At 35.6% G+C, this 14,343-nt stretch overlaps 1 protein-coding gene across 3 annotated transcripts in view; it reads right to left on the bottom strand.

Annotated features, from left to right (window-relative positions):
* The window catches only part of EML4 (EMAP like 4), a 180,891-nt gene that overhangs the window by 21,437 nt on the left and 145,111 nt on the right, over positions 1-14,343 (bottom strand). For all 3 annotated transcript variants that reach the window (XM_088147466.1, XM_088147462.1, XM_088147471.1), the window contains 6 exons: positions 13,926-14,060; positions 13,473-13,608; positions 10,719-10,870; positions 8,768-8,893; positions 8,533-8,664; positions 7,426-7,493 (listed from right to left, as the gene is read on the bottom strand). In XM_088147466.1, the coding sequence (XP_088003592.1) occupies positions 7,426-7,493; positions 8,533-8,664; positions 8,768-8,893; positions 10,719-10,870; positions 13,473-13,608; positions 13,926-14,060 (749 nt within the window). The remainder of the gene's footprint in view (positions 1-7,425; positions 7,494-8,532; positions 8,665-8,767; positions 8,894-10,718; positions 10,871-13,472; positions 13,609-13,925; positions 14,061-14,343) is intronic.

Raw genomic sequence — 14,343 nt, 5'->3', positions numbered from 1 at the left:
CATAGGTATACCTCAACTATGAGAGACAAAATGGGGGAAAAAATCCAGAAAATCACATTGTCTGATTTTTAAAGAATTTATTTGCAAATCATGATGAAAATTACAAGCCTCTCTCATCTTTTTAAGTGGGAGAATTTGCACAATTCGTGGCTGATTAAATACTTTTTTGCCCCACTGTATTATTTTTGTAGGGGGTGCAAACTTTAATCAAACATTTCTTAGGGGTGCGGGGCATAGAAAAAGTTCGGAACGACTAGTATAAAGATTATTAACATATATATTATGCAATGCATGAGTTCATATGAATGAATGGAGAGGGAAAGATTCCCAAAAAGGATGTTGCTAAATATATGCTTGATTACAAAGAAATAAATGCAGGTTATTACAATTAATGGTTATCCAGTAAACCCCTAAACAATGGTGGAAAACACTGAATAATTCTATGGCAACTTGCAACAGGCTTTGAATGCAACAGCTTTGAAAGGGTGCAATACTAAGACAGTTGACTGGAATGCAAAAGTTGGAGAAATGTAGGAAGCTGGAATGACAGAAAGATTTAGTCAACTGCTGGGTATCAAATGCAAGTTATATTCACAGTGAAATAACAGTTCATATTTTTCCATTATTCATCCAGGCTGGTGGCCCCCTCTTTTGGATGGGAGGCTCAGGTTCAGTCTCTTTGTTTTGTAATAGGCACATATTATATCAGGTTGCTTTTTTCTGGTGGTGTAAGAACAATTCTCACAGATGTCATCAGATGGACAACATTGGACTCAACTACGTAATAAGAAAAAGAAAATGAAGAAGTGCAATCAAATCAGCAAGGATGCTTCCAGATGTTATTGTGAAACAGGCCATGAATTATGGCCTGTTTCACAATATTTATTGTGAATATTTATTTCTTAGATTTATATCCCACCTTTTATTCAGAAACTCAAGGCAGTATATGTAGTTCTCTCATTATTTTTTCCCAGCATAAAAACCTTGTGAGTTAAGTTAGGCTGAGAAAAAATGAGTGGCCTAAAGTCATCTATTGAGCTTCTCTGGTTGACTAGAACCTGGATCTCCTCATTCCTAGTCCAGCATTTTAAATGCTACACATTGAGTTAAATTTAGATAATTAAAATAATATGTGTGCCAGCAAGAATTGATCAAGAGGACATGCAATCAGAATTTAAGAATGATATATGGAATAGATTTGATATGCTTAATATGTGTGAAATAAAACCTAAGCTGCTATGGGAATAGATAAGAAACAGTGTGAAAACCAAAATGAAAAAATAATCCCAAAATTTCAAAGAGGACAAGACTGATGTGGCTTTTAGAACAAGTGAGCATGACAGCTAGGGAAAGATAGAGGATGAAAGTCTTGAGCAACAAGATGAACTAAGCACAGGCTTTCCACATCAAACAAGAAAGAGGAAGAAAAAATATCTCAATCAAGAATGTCCAAAAACAGAGACAAATTGCAAGAAAAGGGAGAGGTGCCTTTAAGATAAGAGAAATCATAAGAAAATTTATGCTGAAGTTGGAATACTCAAAAGTAAGCATATATCTGATAGAGCAGCAGCATCTGCAACAACCTACAATGCCAAAATCATGATAGTTACACGCACATGCAGAAACTTACGTACTTGCCTATCAGGCATGCCAGCATTTGCACATCACATATTCACCATTTACCTGTCCCCCCACGAATGCCCATTTGATAGAGGCAAATTAAGTTTAAAAAAAAGAGACTATATTAAAATCTTTTACAAATTGGATTATAGGTGACAGAAACATTTGCAGAAAGAGAATATATTTAAGAAATAGCTCCACTAGAAAGTGAGTTTCAGCAGGTAAATTGGCCAGCCATCAAACAGGAAAACACAAGGTGCAGTTGAAATGTCCTTTAAACTGCTTAAAGCTTCAGGAGAAGAGGCAATTAAAGTGTTAACAGTTCTACATCAAGCAATATAGAACAAGACTCTGTGACCTAGAGATTGGAAAGATTGGTATATATAGCCATACCAAAAAAGGAGATGCAAGAGTACGCATTCATTACCAAAGCATTGCATTAATTCCTCAGAGAAGACCTATACAGGGAGAGATAAATGCCAAATGAGCAGGCAAGTTTCAGAAAGAATAGAGAGCTGAGATCGCATAGCTAACATGAGATATGCATTACAGAGAGTAAGAAAATTTAAGGTTTATTTCTGCTCAATTGATTACAACAAGGACTTTGTACTGAATATGCCAGAATGTGAAATGTATTAAAGCTCATGGGTGTGTCAAAACACCTGATTATTCTTCTTAGGAATCTTTACAATGAACAAAAAATATGAAAAAAATTGAATTTGGAGAAACTGAGTGCTTCAGAATAGTGAAAGAAGTGAAACAAGGATACATATTTTCTCTATATCTTATAGAGCAAATATACTGAATATACTGAATGACAGGATTGGAAAAGATAACAGCTGGACTCAATAAGTACAGGCTGGAACACTATCAATCTGTGGGTGACAGGCAGATTATATCACTTCATTAACTTAAAACAGAACTCAGAAGAGTCCATTATGAACATAAAAATGGAAAAAGAAAAATCTGGGTTGATGTTAAAAATTAAGGCAACAAAAGTAATGGCAGCCAGCATGAATTCACAGCTGTTGGCAAAGAAATGAAAGTGGAAGATAATTTTGCTTAGGACAATGGGCTGCACAAATAAATGAGATTAATCCTAGGGAGGATGGCAATGATATACCTAGACAACATCATGAAAGATAAGGATATTTCTTTGACAGTGTTTCAGAACAGATGAAGTAATTGTCTTTTCAGTGGTAATATATGGCTGTGAAAGGTGCACACTGAGAAAGAGTGAGAGGAAACAAGACAGTCATCTTCATATTATGGATTTGGAGATGGCTACTAAAATTACCATGGACTGCAAGAAGAGCCAATCAGTCAGTCTTGGATCAAATAAAAATTGAATTGTTCCATTGGAGGAATTATCAGCATGCAGAAACCTCTGGAGAACTGATGGGAGTGGATGATGGACCAGAAAAATGATTATATTTAACAAGGTTGTGGAAAGCAGAAGGTGGTTGGATAAGTGCACTGGAATTTCCTTGGAATAGCTACAGATTATTCTTGGGTCAGAGTAATAGTTGAGTATCTGTCTATGCAATCACCAAGGGCTGAGCCCAATTCAATGGCACCTAACTAGCACATTCAGGAGCATATGCATGCATAACATATCAGCTTCCAAACTAAACAAACAGGCTCTGCAGAGATCCAGGTTTGAAGGGCAAAATGTGCATGGCTGTACATCTAGTAGTACTTACTGGTAACATTTAAAGCGTTTTCCTAGATTCTAGGAGTTCTCAGAATATGCCAGATAGGCTGCCACAAACATTCCAAATAAAATTTTGCCCTTCAAGCTGGATTACTACACAGCTGTAGTAACAAAAGGAATTAGTCTGCTACATTGTGAATATATGTTGGTACAAAAAAACAAACAGATGAAGAAAACACTTCATTTACATTCTTATGGATGAATTTCTTGTGTGTAGAAAATTACTGAATCTGTGACCGTAGCTCCTGTACATCAGCAGGCTGCCCCAAATGGGATAATTTTAAGTAACTGTGATGGGGGTCACTACGTTTTGTGCACTGGGAATTACAGAAGTTCACCCAAACAATTTCAGACAGTGCAATTCCACTTTTCTTAGGTCTATGAGATTATCTGCCAGTACTGTCAGCCAGACAGCACTGCCTATAAATATAATGTGCAATATCAAAAACACAGCAAAGCATTTTTTCTTGACAGTTAAAAAAATCCAATTAAGAACAAGAGTGGCCAGAGTTAAGCTCATCTTGTAGAAGTCACTTATTTTTTTAAAAAAGAAAAATCTGAAGTCTCAAAAACCAGATATCTGGAAAACGGCCTATTCAATTGGCTTAAAACCAATTTGTGGTTAAGGGACCAGATTAAAGGCATAAAACATGAAACAGCTCAACATACTACCACAACTAATGGATCTGCTGTGTGAAGATGGAAGGAAACAGTGGAAAAATGGCTGAAATGTTTTCATTAGAGAGCAATGAACATTATCACTTTAGGTGAGAAGAGAAGAGAAGAGAAGAGAAGAGAAGAGAAGAGAAGAGAAGAGAAGAGAAGAGAAGAGAAGAGAAGAGAAGAGAAGAGAAGAGAATTTCACCTCTGGATAACTCAGTACTGCAGCTGGAGAAATGATGATTTTCAGCTTACTGCTTCAATGTTAAATTACACTCAAATTATTTTCCTTCTCCTATTTTAAAATATTATCCAAATTACCAAAAACATTTTCTCTGCTATCTGTATTAAATTCTTGGTAACTCCAAGTAGGTATGATGCTGAATTGTTTTTGGAGCATACAAATGCTTTTTAACAAACATGCAAACCAGTTCACACACAACTGCCATTGATTTTGGATCCCCTGCTTCACTTGGAATAAAGTAACCCATACTAGAAATTGGGCTAATGAAAAAAAGAAGAAAATCAGAATTGTGTACCCTAACATTCTGAAATATACCCCAAACAAGTATCAGTATGCTACCTATACTCTCTTATTGATAGAATGTGAGTAATAGTATTCCCTTGCAAGTTAGTCTCTAGATTAGAGAGCCTAGCTTGCCTAGAATAGCATTAGCATGTTTACAATAAAACTGAGCTCTGGTTGCGTTTGTGATATAGTGACCAAGGGTGCCAAAATTGACCAGTATGGTCCTTACCATTAGTAGAGAAAGCTAATTATTGCATAGGTACAGAAAAAGCTAGTGTGGTATAGTGGTTTAAGTGTTACAGTGGAAGGGGGCTATCACCTTGGGGGAGGGTACACAAGAGTGTGTGAATGGCTAAGGAGGGTGCATGAATGGCTGGGGAGACACCAGCATGAGTGCAGTGAGGTTCAGGGAGGGTGCGCAACAATCCACAGGTGGCTGAGGTGCAGTGTGCGTGCAGCAAGGCTCAGTGAAGTTGCACGAATGGTGGGGAGGCACGGTGTGAATGCAGCAGAGCTTGGGGTGGCTGCTATCAGGTGGGGGAAGGTGCACGAGGGTGTGTGGGTAGCTGGGGAAGTGCAGCATGAGCAGGAAGGCGTTTGAGGGTGAGGTGCAGAAAGAGCACAGAGGGGCTGAGGGAGGGTGCGCAGGTGGGGGAGGCTTACCCACACAACTTGCAAACCTCCCCATTGATTTTGCTTGTGGGAAGCTGGCAAGGAAGGTTGCAAATTGCAATCACATGACCGTGGGACACTCTAACTATTATAAGAGTGAGCCAGTTGCCAAACACCTAGATTGTGATCACGTGACTGCAGGAGTGCTGAGACAGCCAGAACTTTGAAGACTGATTATAATCACCACTCATTCAGTATTGTCATAATTTTGAACGGTTGCTGAACGAATGGTCATTAACCAAGGACTACCTGTATGGATTGTTATCAGATCAACACTTTCACTATTGGGTTGTAGATTTGTAAGAACACTATAAGAGAGAAAACATTGTGACTGATATGCTGGATCATAGATTTGTCAAGTAATCAGGTAATAGTAACACTGGCTAAAGGTGATCCTAGAAGGATTAAGCAGAGAGGAAACCAAGAAGAGATATTTTGTAAATCATTTTTATGAATGATTACATTACAATACATCTTCTTAAATAACTGGGTGGATTAAATATATATAACAAATTAAATTCAACAAATTATTGCTTCATTTACAAAGAAATCCCTTCCCTCCAAAAAAAAAAAAAAAAACCAATTAGGAATCTGAGTTCTGCTGATATTTAAAAAACTCCAACTAGGTGTTGCACTGTTGTCATTTCAGACAAATCTACATTTGAGAGCCTTATGTTAAAAAAACCCTGCAGCTCTTTCATTCACATAGTACACACATAAAAGTCTGTTGCTAATAAGAGTATACATCTCCATGAAATGAATTTCCTATATAGTAAGTCCAGCTGTTCAAATGTAAACTCTGTACAGTCTTTATTACTACAACCGGGTTTCATTTTGGAGAATTATCCATTCCTCTCAGATCTTTCATTTCCAAATGAAAAAGCATGTATTGAGCAGATGGTAAACTAGCTTAGTAAATTTGTACAAAGCTGTGAAATGCTGCCTTAAAGCAATACTTTTCATTGATAGATAAATGAGAAGTGGGGGATAGGTTATGTGTTCAACTCTGTGTCCCCAAAGCAATAACAGAATAGCAGGTCTTTGGAATTTGCTGTTTTTCCCTGAAAAATCACTTGAACTTGCTTCTCGTATGACTGACCACTCAAAAGTTAAGCAACTGAAGTTTTGCTACCTGAATTCAGAACAACAGTGATATTTGGAATGCTGCACCTGAACAGTAGGTTGCATATTAAGTTTGATTAGGTCTTTCTGCTCCCTCTTCCTGAAATTTTAACAGAATTTCTTTGTAATATACAGAGTGTACCAAAATCAGGCCCCATAGACAATTTATTATATAAATTAAAATAAATGTTTGAATTGATTAGCATTTTCTTCTAAACACTTCCTACTCATTTGATGCATGACCTTTGAACATTCCTAAGTATAGTAGCATTTTCTCTGAATAAAACATATTGTGATTGGCCTGTGGCACCTGACTTTTGATACCCCCCGTATAGGAGATTTTTTCCTCACTATATTGTTTTCCTAACACCTTTAACAATCACATCCTTTACTCTACTGGAGTACTGGACTATTGAGTAACTGGATCTTCACAGAATCATGAACAGGTCTTCTTATTTTTATACTATAAAGTTTTGGAAGCCTTATAATTCCAAAACATATATGATTTAATTATCCCATCATAAAGAAAACATATGCACTACGAAGGTACATAGGAATGGACTTTGCTTGCATACTGATAAATATGAACACACTTGTTCATTTCTAGTATTTTTTTGAAAAAAAAAATCCTTTCTTCTGGATGCTCTTTCTCTCTCTTTCATGCAGGAATGAACAACCTGAAGCCCTTCAGAAGTAGCTGAATTCATTTTCAGGATATAAAACATTGAGTCTCTCTTGATTTTGGTGGGTATATACCTAATCAATCAATCGATCAATCAATCTCTTACCACTGACCATGCTGTTGAAGTTTCTAAAAATTGTCACTTACTGATATCAGAACAAGTCCTTTGCCTCATAACTTGAGGACATTATGATACAATCTACTTGTTCAAGCTAAGCAGGCTTGAATATGGCCAATGCTTGAATGGGAAATTACCCAGGAATCCCATATCCCACTTTGAACTCCATGATGGAAATAACTTGGTGGACAAATATGCTAACTAAATTAAAAACAACAACAACAGTAAATCACCATCAGACAGAGAACAATTTCCAAAGGAGGATTATCTTTGCTTTTGCCTGAAGAAAAGCATTACAACATTTTTACCTTCCTGAGTGTGTTCCTATTGCTACCACTGTACCACTTGGATGGAAGTCAGCACAATGTCCTGGTTCCTGCAAGACACATTTGATCTTATGATGCAAGTTGAAATTTAATAATATTTACACAGGCAGTTATTCACTGGGCTGCCTCACCTGAACTAAGAAAAGTAAATTGGAGTGAACTTCACAGTTCCAACTTATGAAGCCATATGCTTTGCAATTACTCCACACATGAGGAGCACATGTAGCCCATTATCCTATACTGATTTTGACCTCATGAGTTTAAATTAAATCTGTAACTGTGCAATCTGAAGATCACATCAAAATTTGCTAAAACTAATTTGGGGATCAATGCTAGGGTAACTAAGAACCAGACCATTTTAATGTCATGGGTTCTACTTATCTAATAACTTAGCAAAACATTCATCTCCAGCTTAAGTAACTGTAATTGATTACTCTAACAGACAAAGTTTTGCACCACTGTAGGAATATTGTCAGCAGGTTTTTCCATCTAGACCAGCATTATTCAACTCCTCTGTGGCTCTTCAGGTGTAAGTTGTGGTCATCTCTCACTGCTAAATATTTTTAATTTAAGATGTCAAAGAATGACCTTTCATGCAAAGCTTAAACTTTACTACTGACTTATAGACCAGAGATGGGCAACCTTTTTCAGCCTGGGGCTGCATTTTATATATATAAAAATATATATACTTCCAAAAGCTGCAGCGACATGGTAATAATGTAGTGATGTTACAGGATGGGTAAGAACAGTGTTTTTAGCTTCCTACTTTCTGTGTAAAATAAGGTGCATTAAATCAATCAGAGCCTTTAAAAAAAAAACTGGAAATCATGCTGCTGTAAAAAAAAAAAGTGGTTGCTATTGAAGTTTGAAAGAAAAAGCTTGCAAGGCTTTGGGGGCTGTGAAAAGGTTGAGGACCTTTTATAGCATATGGACTGATTTCTGCTACAGACCCTCTCTGCAAAGGAAAGAATTTTCTTTGAATGTCATGACCGAAAAAACTACTGTTCAATTTTCTCTTAAGGTGGAATCTCTACTTAAGAAACATCCCATAATTATCGCTAATATCTTCACAGAGGATAGGGCACGTACATCTAGTAGCCTGGTCCATTCAAGAGTGTGGTCCACTGAGTTCCACATACAAACTTGACGATCTTGAGCACATGTTAAGAACAGATCTTTGAACGGATGTGTTCCCAGGCCCCAGAGTTCATCTGTGTGGCCCTAAAAAACATAAGTTTAATGAAAGGACAGATATCCATAGCTATCAGCAAACAAAAGAGATCAAGTATCTGTAACTGAATTCAAAGAGAAGAAAGGGATGCACCTGAACTTCCACTTGGAAACCATCATTAAACGTTCCACGCAAAATAAAATTCCTTGATGTTCCAAGAATAAATTGATCAGCTTTGCCTTCTGCCACAGCTCTGATTGTCCCATACTGATCAGGAACCTATGAAAATCACACTTTCTTGAAATCCATTTTGTAGATTACAAAAAATAATATAATAATATTTTAAAATACTGAAGGTCACAATCATCTTTCTTGTGCAAACAAGTCTCAAGTACTTCCAACGAGATACAATGTTTCCTTTTTCACTTTGTTACTTCTCCTATTTTTATCTACCTCCTTCTCTCTTTAAAGATCTGGGTGGTATATATGACATAATTTGAGCGATAAATTTACATTTTAAAAAATAGTTTTTTGGCATTGCTGTTCTCTCCTTCTTACAATCACTGTTTCCTAATCCAGTCTTATTTCAGGGAAGACAAGGCAGCAAGTGGAATTTCTCAATATAAATCTGTTTTCTTGGGCGACAAATGATATACATACAGTATTTCATTTTCCTACCCACAGAAGATGGAACTTAGTTACAAGTTTCATTACTACAAGTACAAAATAAGGCTCATCCATCACTGCAGCTTATTGGAGCTATCTCAGTAGCTGACTACATATATCAAATTGGCATCTACTTGTTAATTTTATTGATTACTTTTTTAAAAAACCGTTTTGAATTTATTTCCTCTATTAACAAACTGCAGTTAAAAACACCCAGAGCTATCACTATAATAAAATAATTGCATTTTTGTTAAATTCAAACTAAAATGTCCTTAATGTATCTGACAGTTGTCAATGTCAGATGAAGGGATATTGCACAAGTTAGAAATTTAAGATGTGATTTTATTTCTCTTAACATGGCTACATTCTGTTTTACTATTTGTAAAATATGTCATACCTTGACCACACCAGTTTTACAATTTTTGGGTTTTACTGTGGTTTTTTGCTTGTTGTCTCACAATTTTTCTTTTTGATTTTTGAGTTGATCAATGACTGTAACAAAGCACTACTACTAGAATTTTAAGTCAAGAGTGACATTCAATTAGCTTCACTGAGGATACTTTAAATCAAAAGGAAGAATCAATTTGGAAGATCTCTGCATGATATTCATTTAAACCATCAGATATAGTTTTGGTGCAGTTCACTCCAGCAAAGCTAATGCAAAAAGAACACAACTCTATTAACTGTATTGTGTCCCATAGGTAAGATAGTACTGAAGGCTATAGCTTTTTCCTATGCCAATGTGATGGCAATTTATCCTAGATTCTTCCAGAACAGGGGAACAATAGCTTCTCACCTTCACCTACAGAGAGAACAAAGCAAGTGATATGGTTTTACTTGAGGTTTTGCAATCTGTATGGAAAGATCTATTGGGTGTACTCAGCTTATGGTCCAGAATTTATGATCTAGCATTTTAGGCAGATTTTTTGAGCAATTTTGTTTTGTGGGGCTAAATAATTTTACTTGCATTTAACCCCCCCCTCTTAATTTTGCTGTTCCTAATTTTTTTAAAGTTTTTAAAATTTATTTTCAAGTTTTGAATTGTAAGTTGACCTGGAATTCTTGTTGGCTGAAAGATAACTCAGAAATACTTGTGCAAATAAATACTGTGTTAATTGTGTGAAGCAGACTAAGAGTTAGAAGGGAAAGATACATGGACACAAAAGAAAAATAGTCACCATGATTCTTACTGTAACCTGAACTTTCAGCTTAACATACTTAATAAGATTACTGTGAAGCAAAATAGAAAGAAATCTAAGGTTTTTTGAGCTTCTCTGAAGGAGAGATAAAAATGCAATACTGTAGGTTAATCATGAAAAGGAGAGAAATTGATTGAACAGTACTTTTGAAATCTTAATTAGTGCCTCCCCTTCAACTCCCCTCATCTCAGCTCAAAAGTACAGTCTCCCATTATTTGTTCATCAGTTATCTTCCTTACCTCTATTTCCCTTTCAGCATTCAAGTCATGATCCCACAAAATGATTTTTCTATCTTTCCCACCTCCAGTTAGCAGCATCCCATTCCTCATTTGACAGAGTGTGAACACACTGCCATCGTGAGCTTTGATTTGTTTGCTGATTTGATACACACCTGTAATCATGTAAGAAACAGTACAATTCCAATACAGAGTATTTGCCAACCAGCTTAGAAGATTATTTCAAGAAACAAGAAATAACTAGTACTATACGTATCAATAAGGAGAAGATGTTTAAGGGAGGGGTAGAATCTTTTCCATCTACATAGTTGAACAAAAGCCGCATTTCTAAAGTCTGGTCAACCTGCATCTGAATAGTTTTAACTGCTTCATGATAGCTTCCTGTTTTGAACAATGGTTAATTCTTTAATAGAAGGAGGAAGAATCAGCTGGGTTCATGGATAGATGTGCATACCTAAATTTTTAAAAACAAGAAAATTGAGCCTCTGATACCTACTTTTTGTTAGTAAAAAGTCAGAAGAAAGTTAAAAAGTGTGAAGCTTTAATAGCCTTCTGGAATGGGTGGCTATAATAAATTTTAATAAATAATATTAATTTTCTGCAAACATGCTCAAATTGAATTAAGAAAAACATATAAACCATAGTTGGACTTTTCCGGTTACTGAAAGATGAACCTTAAGAAGAAAGGGGATTCCTTTCACCTTTTTTAGGTAAAAGACAGCCCCTGACTCTGCCCTGTAGAAGAAACCCCACTCTTCAGTTGCATGTGCTGATTAGTAAAGAGTGTAGGTCAACTTCTTCATTGTTAATTTACCTTAACAACAAAAAATTTCCAATGGCAAGAACACAGAGAAATGGAAGAACAATACATGATGATTAACAAACCACAGGAAACTTACTTAGAAAATTTACCCCTGGTCATTTGAATTCTCTCTGAACTGTTTTCCCCTCTTCCATATGGGGACTGTCAGGCCTACCTTTCTGTGACCACTCACCTCTTCCTGTCAGGAAGGGTGGCTCCCCTTGCTTAGTTTCTGCTATCTCTGGAGATCTTTGCTCCACAGCTCATCTAAAGACTGAAGGGAGGAACTTCCTCCACAGGATAGGAAGATGTTTTATGCCCTGCCCTCCAGATGGAAGAGGTAGAGTTAACCCCTTTTGCTGTCAGCTCCCTCTTTAATGCCTTCTCAAATATATTTCCTTTAGCCTATGTACTTGAAAAGAAAAGGAAATCAGATTTTATAGCTCAAATGAATACTTCACTTAACAGGCTATCCTTACGGAGAAGTTCATTTTTTTCTAGATATATGTAATGAGACATACTTTGAACTAAATCTTTATTAATCCTATTGTAAATTCAGCAAGAATCATCAGTCATAAAAAGGCCAACTCAACAAAACCTGGATCTATTTAAATAATGAAAATATTAAATATTTGCTGTATATAATAGTTATTTGCTTTAAAGGTTATTATAGTATTAAATGCACTATCTATGTTATAATTATGCTTTTACTTTATTATTTTCTTTAGAAACAAAGCTAACTGAAAACATATATTTGCAGTTAAAATGTCATGTACTGACACTGTTTTTTCTGGCATGCTTATTTACGCCCCAGCATTTTAATTAGCTGCCAAATAAAATAATTATCCTTGGATTTAAGAATTTCCTTAGGGCTCAGCAGTGCCAGACATGCATATTCCTAGTTGCTAATAATAATCCTTTTTTAAAAATTTAAATTGAAATGAAATGTAGCCATATTTAACTTAAAAGCCAGAACACTGAAAATAAAACAAGATCTAGTGCCAGTATTTGATGCTTGGCCAGATTAAGAGCAGCTAAAGTTCTACATTACATTTTTCTCTTTCTTTCATGTCTGTATTCATATGAAAATCAATATTATTATATTAAACACATTCTATAAAAACATTTTATCCAATGTTACAACTCATATGTTAAGTTAGAAACTCTGCATTGCTCATGCACATTTCTTGTTCTAATCCCTGATCAGCTGTAGTAACAAGTTATACAATCTGTTCATACATATTGTTCATCGGTTGATAATTATGAGTAGCCATATTGGAAAAGACTAATGATACATCTAGTCAAGTATCCTGTCTCTCACAGCAGTCAAAATAGGATGCTGCCAGGAAGTCCACAAGCAGGATAAGAAGGCAACAACTTGTTGCTGTATTACTTCCCAGCAACTTATATATGCAAACACAGCAATTCAGTGGCCAAAAACAGCTTCAGAACTTCTGGATTTGAAAGTAGCATATAAACACCATTAGAAATAGTTACTAATGTAATACCCAGTAATAGCCAGACCTTAGCCATAGTCTGTGGCAGCAAGTTTCATAAACTAATTACAGAATGTCCTTCCTTGTATCTATCCTGATTCTGAAATACTTATACTTCCGTTTGTTTTAAATATTTTGCTTAAAACCTGAACAGAACATAAAAGCTTGCTGAGAAGTTTGTAACTTGGAAGAAAATTAATCTAAAATGTTCACCAGAGTTTTAAAATTCTTTTTAGATTACTTTTCAAGTACGTTCAACTGATGTATTGTGTATTGCGTAAAGTCTGATAGAAGTTTGTACAGTATAGTATTATATGCATTAGTATAGTTTTGTTGAAAACATATGCCATCTACATTCTCAGGAACCTACAGAGATAATTTGATTTCCAATATTTCTTGCATTTTTATTAAACTTTAAATATATTTTCATAACATAAATCCATTGAATAAATATGATACCTTTTGCTCCTTTTCCTGATGTACCTTCTACAGTAGTTTTGCTCCATATAAGCAATATCCCACCTGAATCACCAGTGAGAACTTCTCCATTGCCTAAAAATGCTAAGCACTGAACAAATTTGGGTTTGTCATATTTCTGAAAAAGAACAAAATGCATTTAAGGCTTCTGCGTGAACAGCTTATATATGCAAACACAGGCAAGTAAGCTCAATTCAGACAATTTTACTGGGGTTGGGGTTTGGTATATTGCCTTATTAGAGCATATTAACATACATACAAACATACATATATTTGTCTATAATGTGTGATCAGATCTCCTAAATTCTGAGTAAGAATTATTATGGAGAACAGTCCCTAATCCTTTGATGAGAAGAAAATAATCTTATCAATATAATACTTTCAAACATTCTAATTTACAACTTCAGGAAACTTGCCTAACACAAAGCTTCTTACCCCAAATATTCCTTGTTTCCTTGTTAATGAATTTGTACTCCAAGTCCAGAAAAAGATATGAGATTTGCCAGATGTTATTATTGTATCTTTATCAGTTGGGTGGAATGCTACTGCCAGGACAACTTCATTTGTAGTCTTTTAAAAGAAAAAGGGAGTTGTCATTACTAAAGTGTTTGTTCTTATAAGTAATTGGAGAACTTATGTACACAGAAACACAAAACACAATACTGAAGCAGATTGCTTATTTCTTATTCATGATTCATTCTTAGTACTCAAGTATCTGTTAAGCAATTTTATTTTGGGGTATACCTCCTATTATTCTATAGAGAAAGCAACGTGATCTGGTGCCAAAGGGGTTCATTTTTCAAATACTTCCATGGCCTCACAGCCTTTTGGCTAACATCAATTGTGTGATACC

This window comes from Python bivittatus, unplaced genomic scaffold, assembly GCF_059951505.1.
Source record: "Python bivittatus isolate LINGU-HERP-01145 unplaced genomic scaffold, Pbiv_v1 ctg000020_np1212, whole genome shotgun sequence".
NCBI classification, from domain to species: Eukaryota; Metazoa; Chordata; class Lepidosauria; order Squamata; family Pythonidae; genus Python; species Python bivittatus.
The sequence above is the reverse complement of the archived record's forward strand: the minus strand, read 5'-3'. Positions and strand labels throughout refer to the sequence as shown.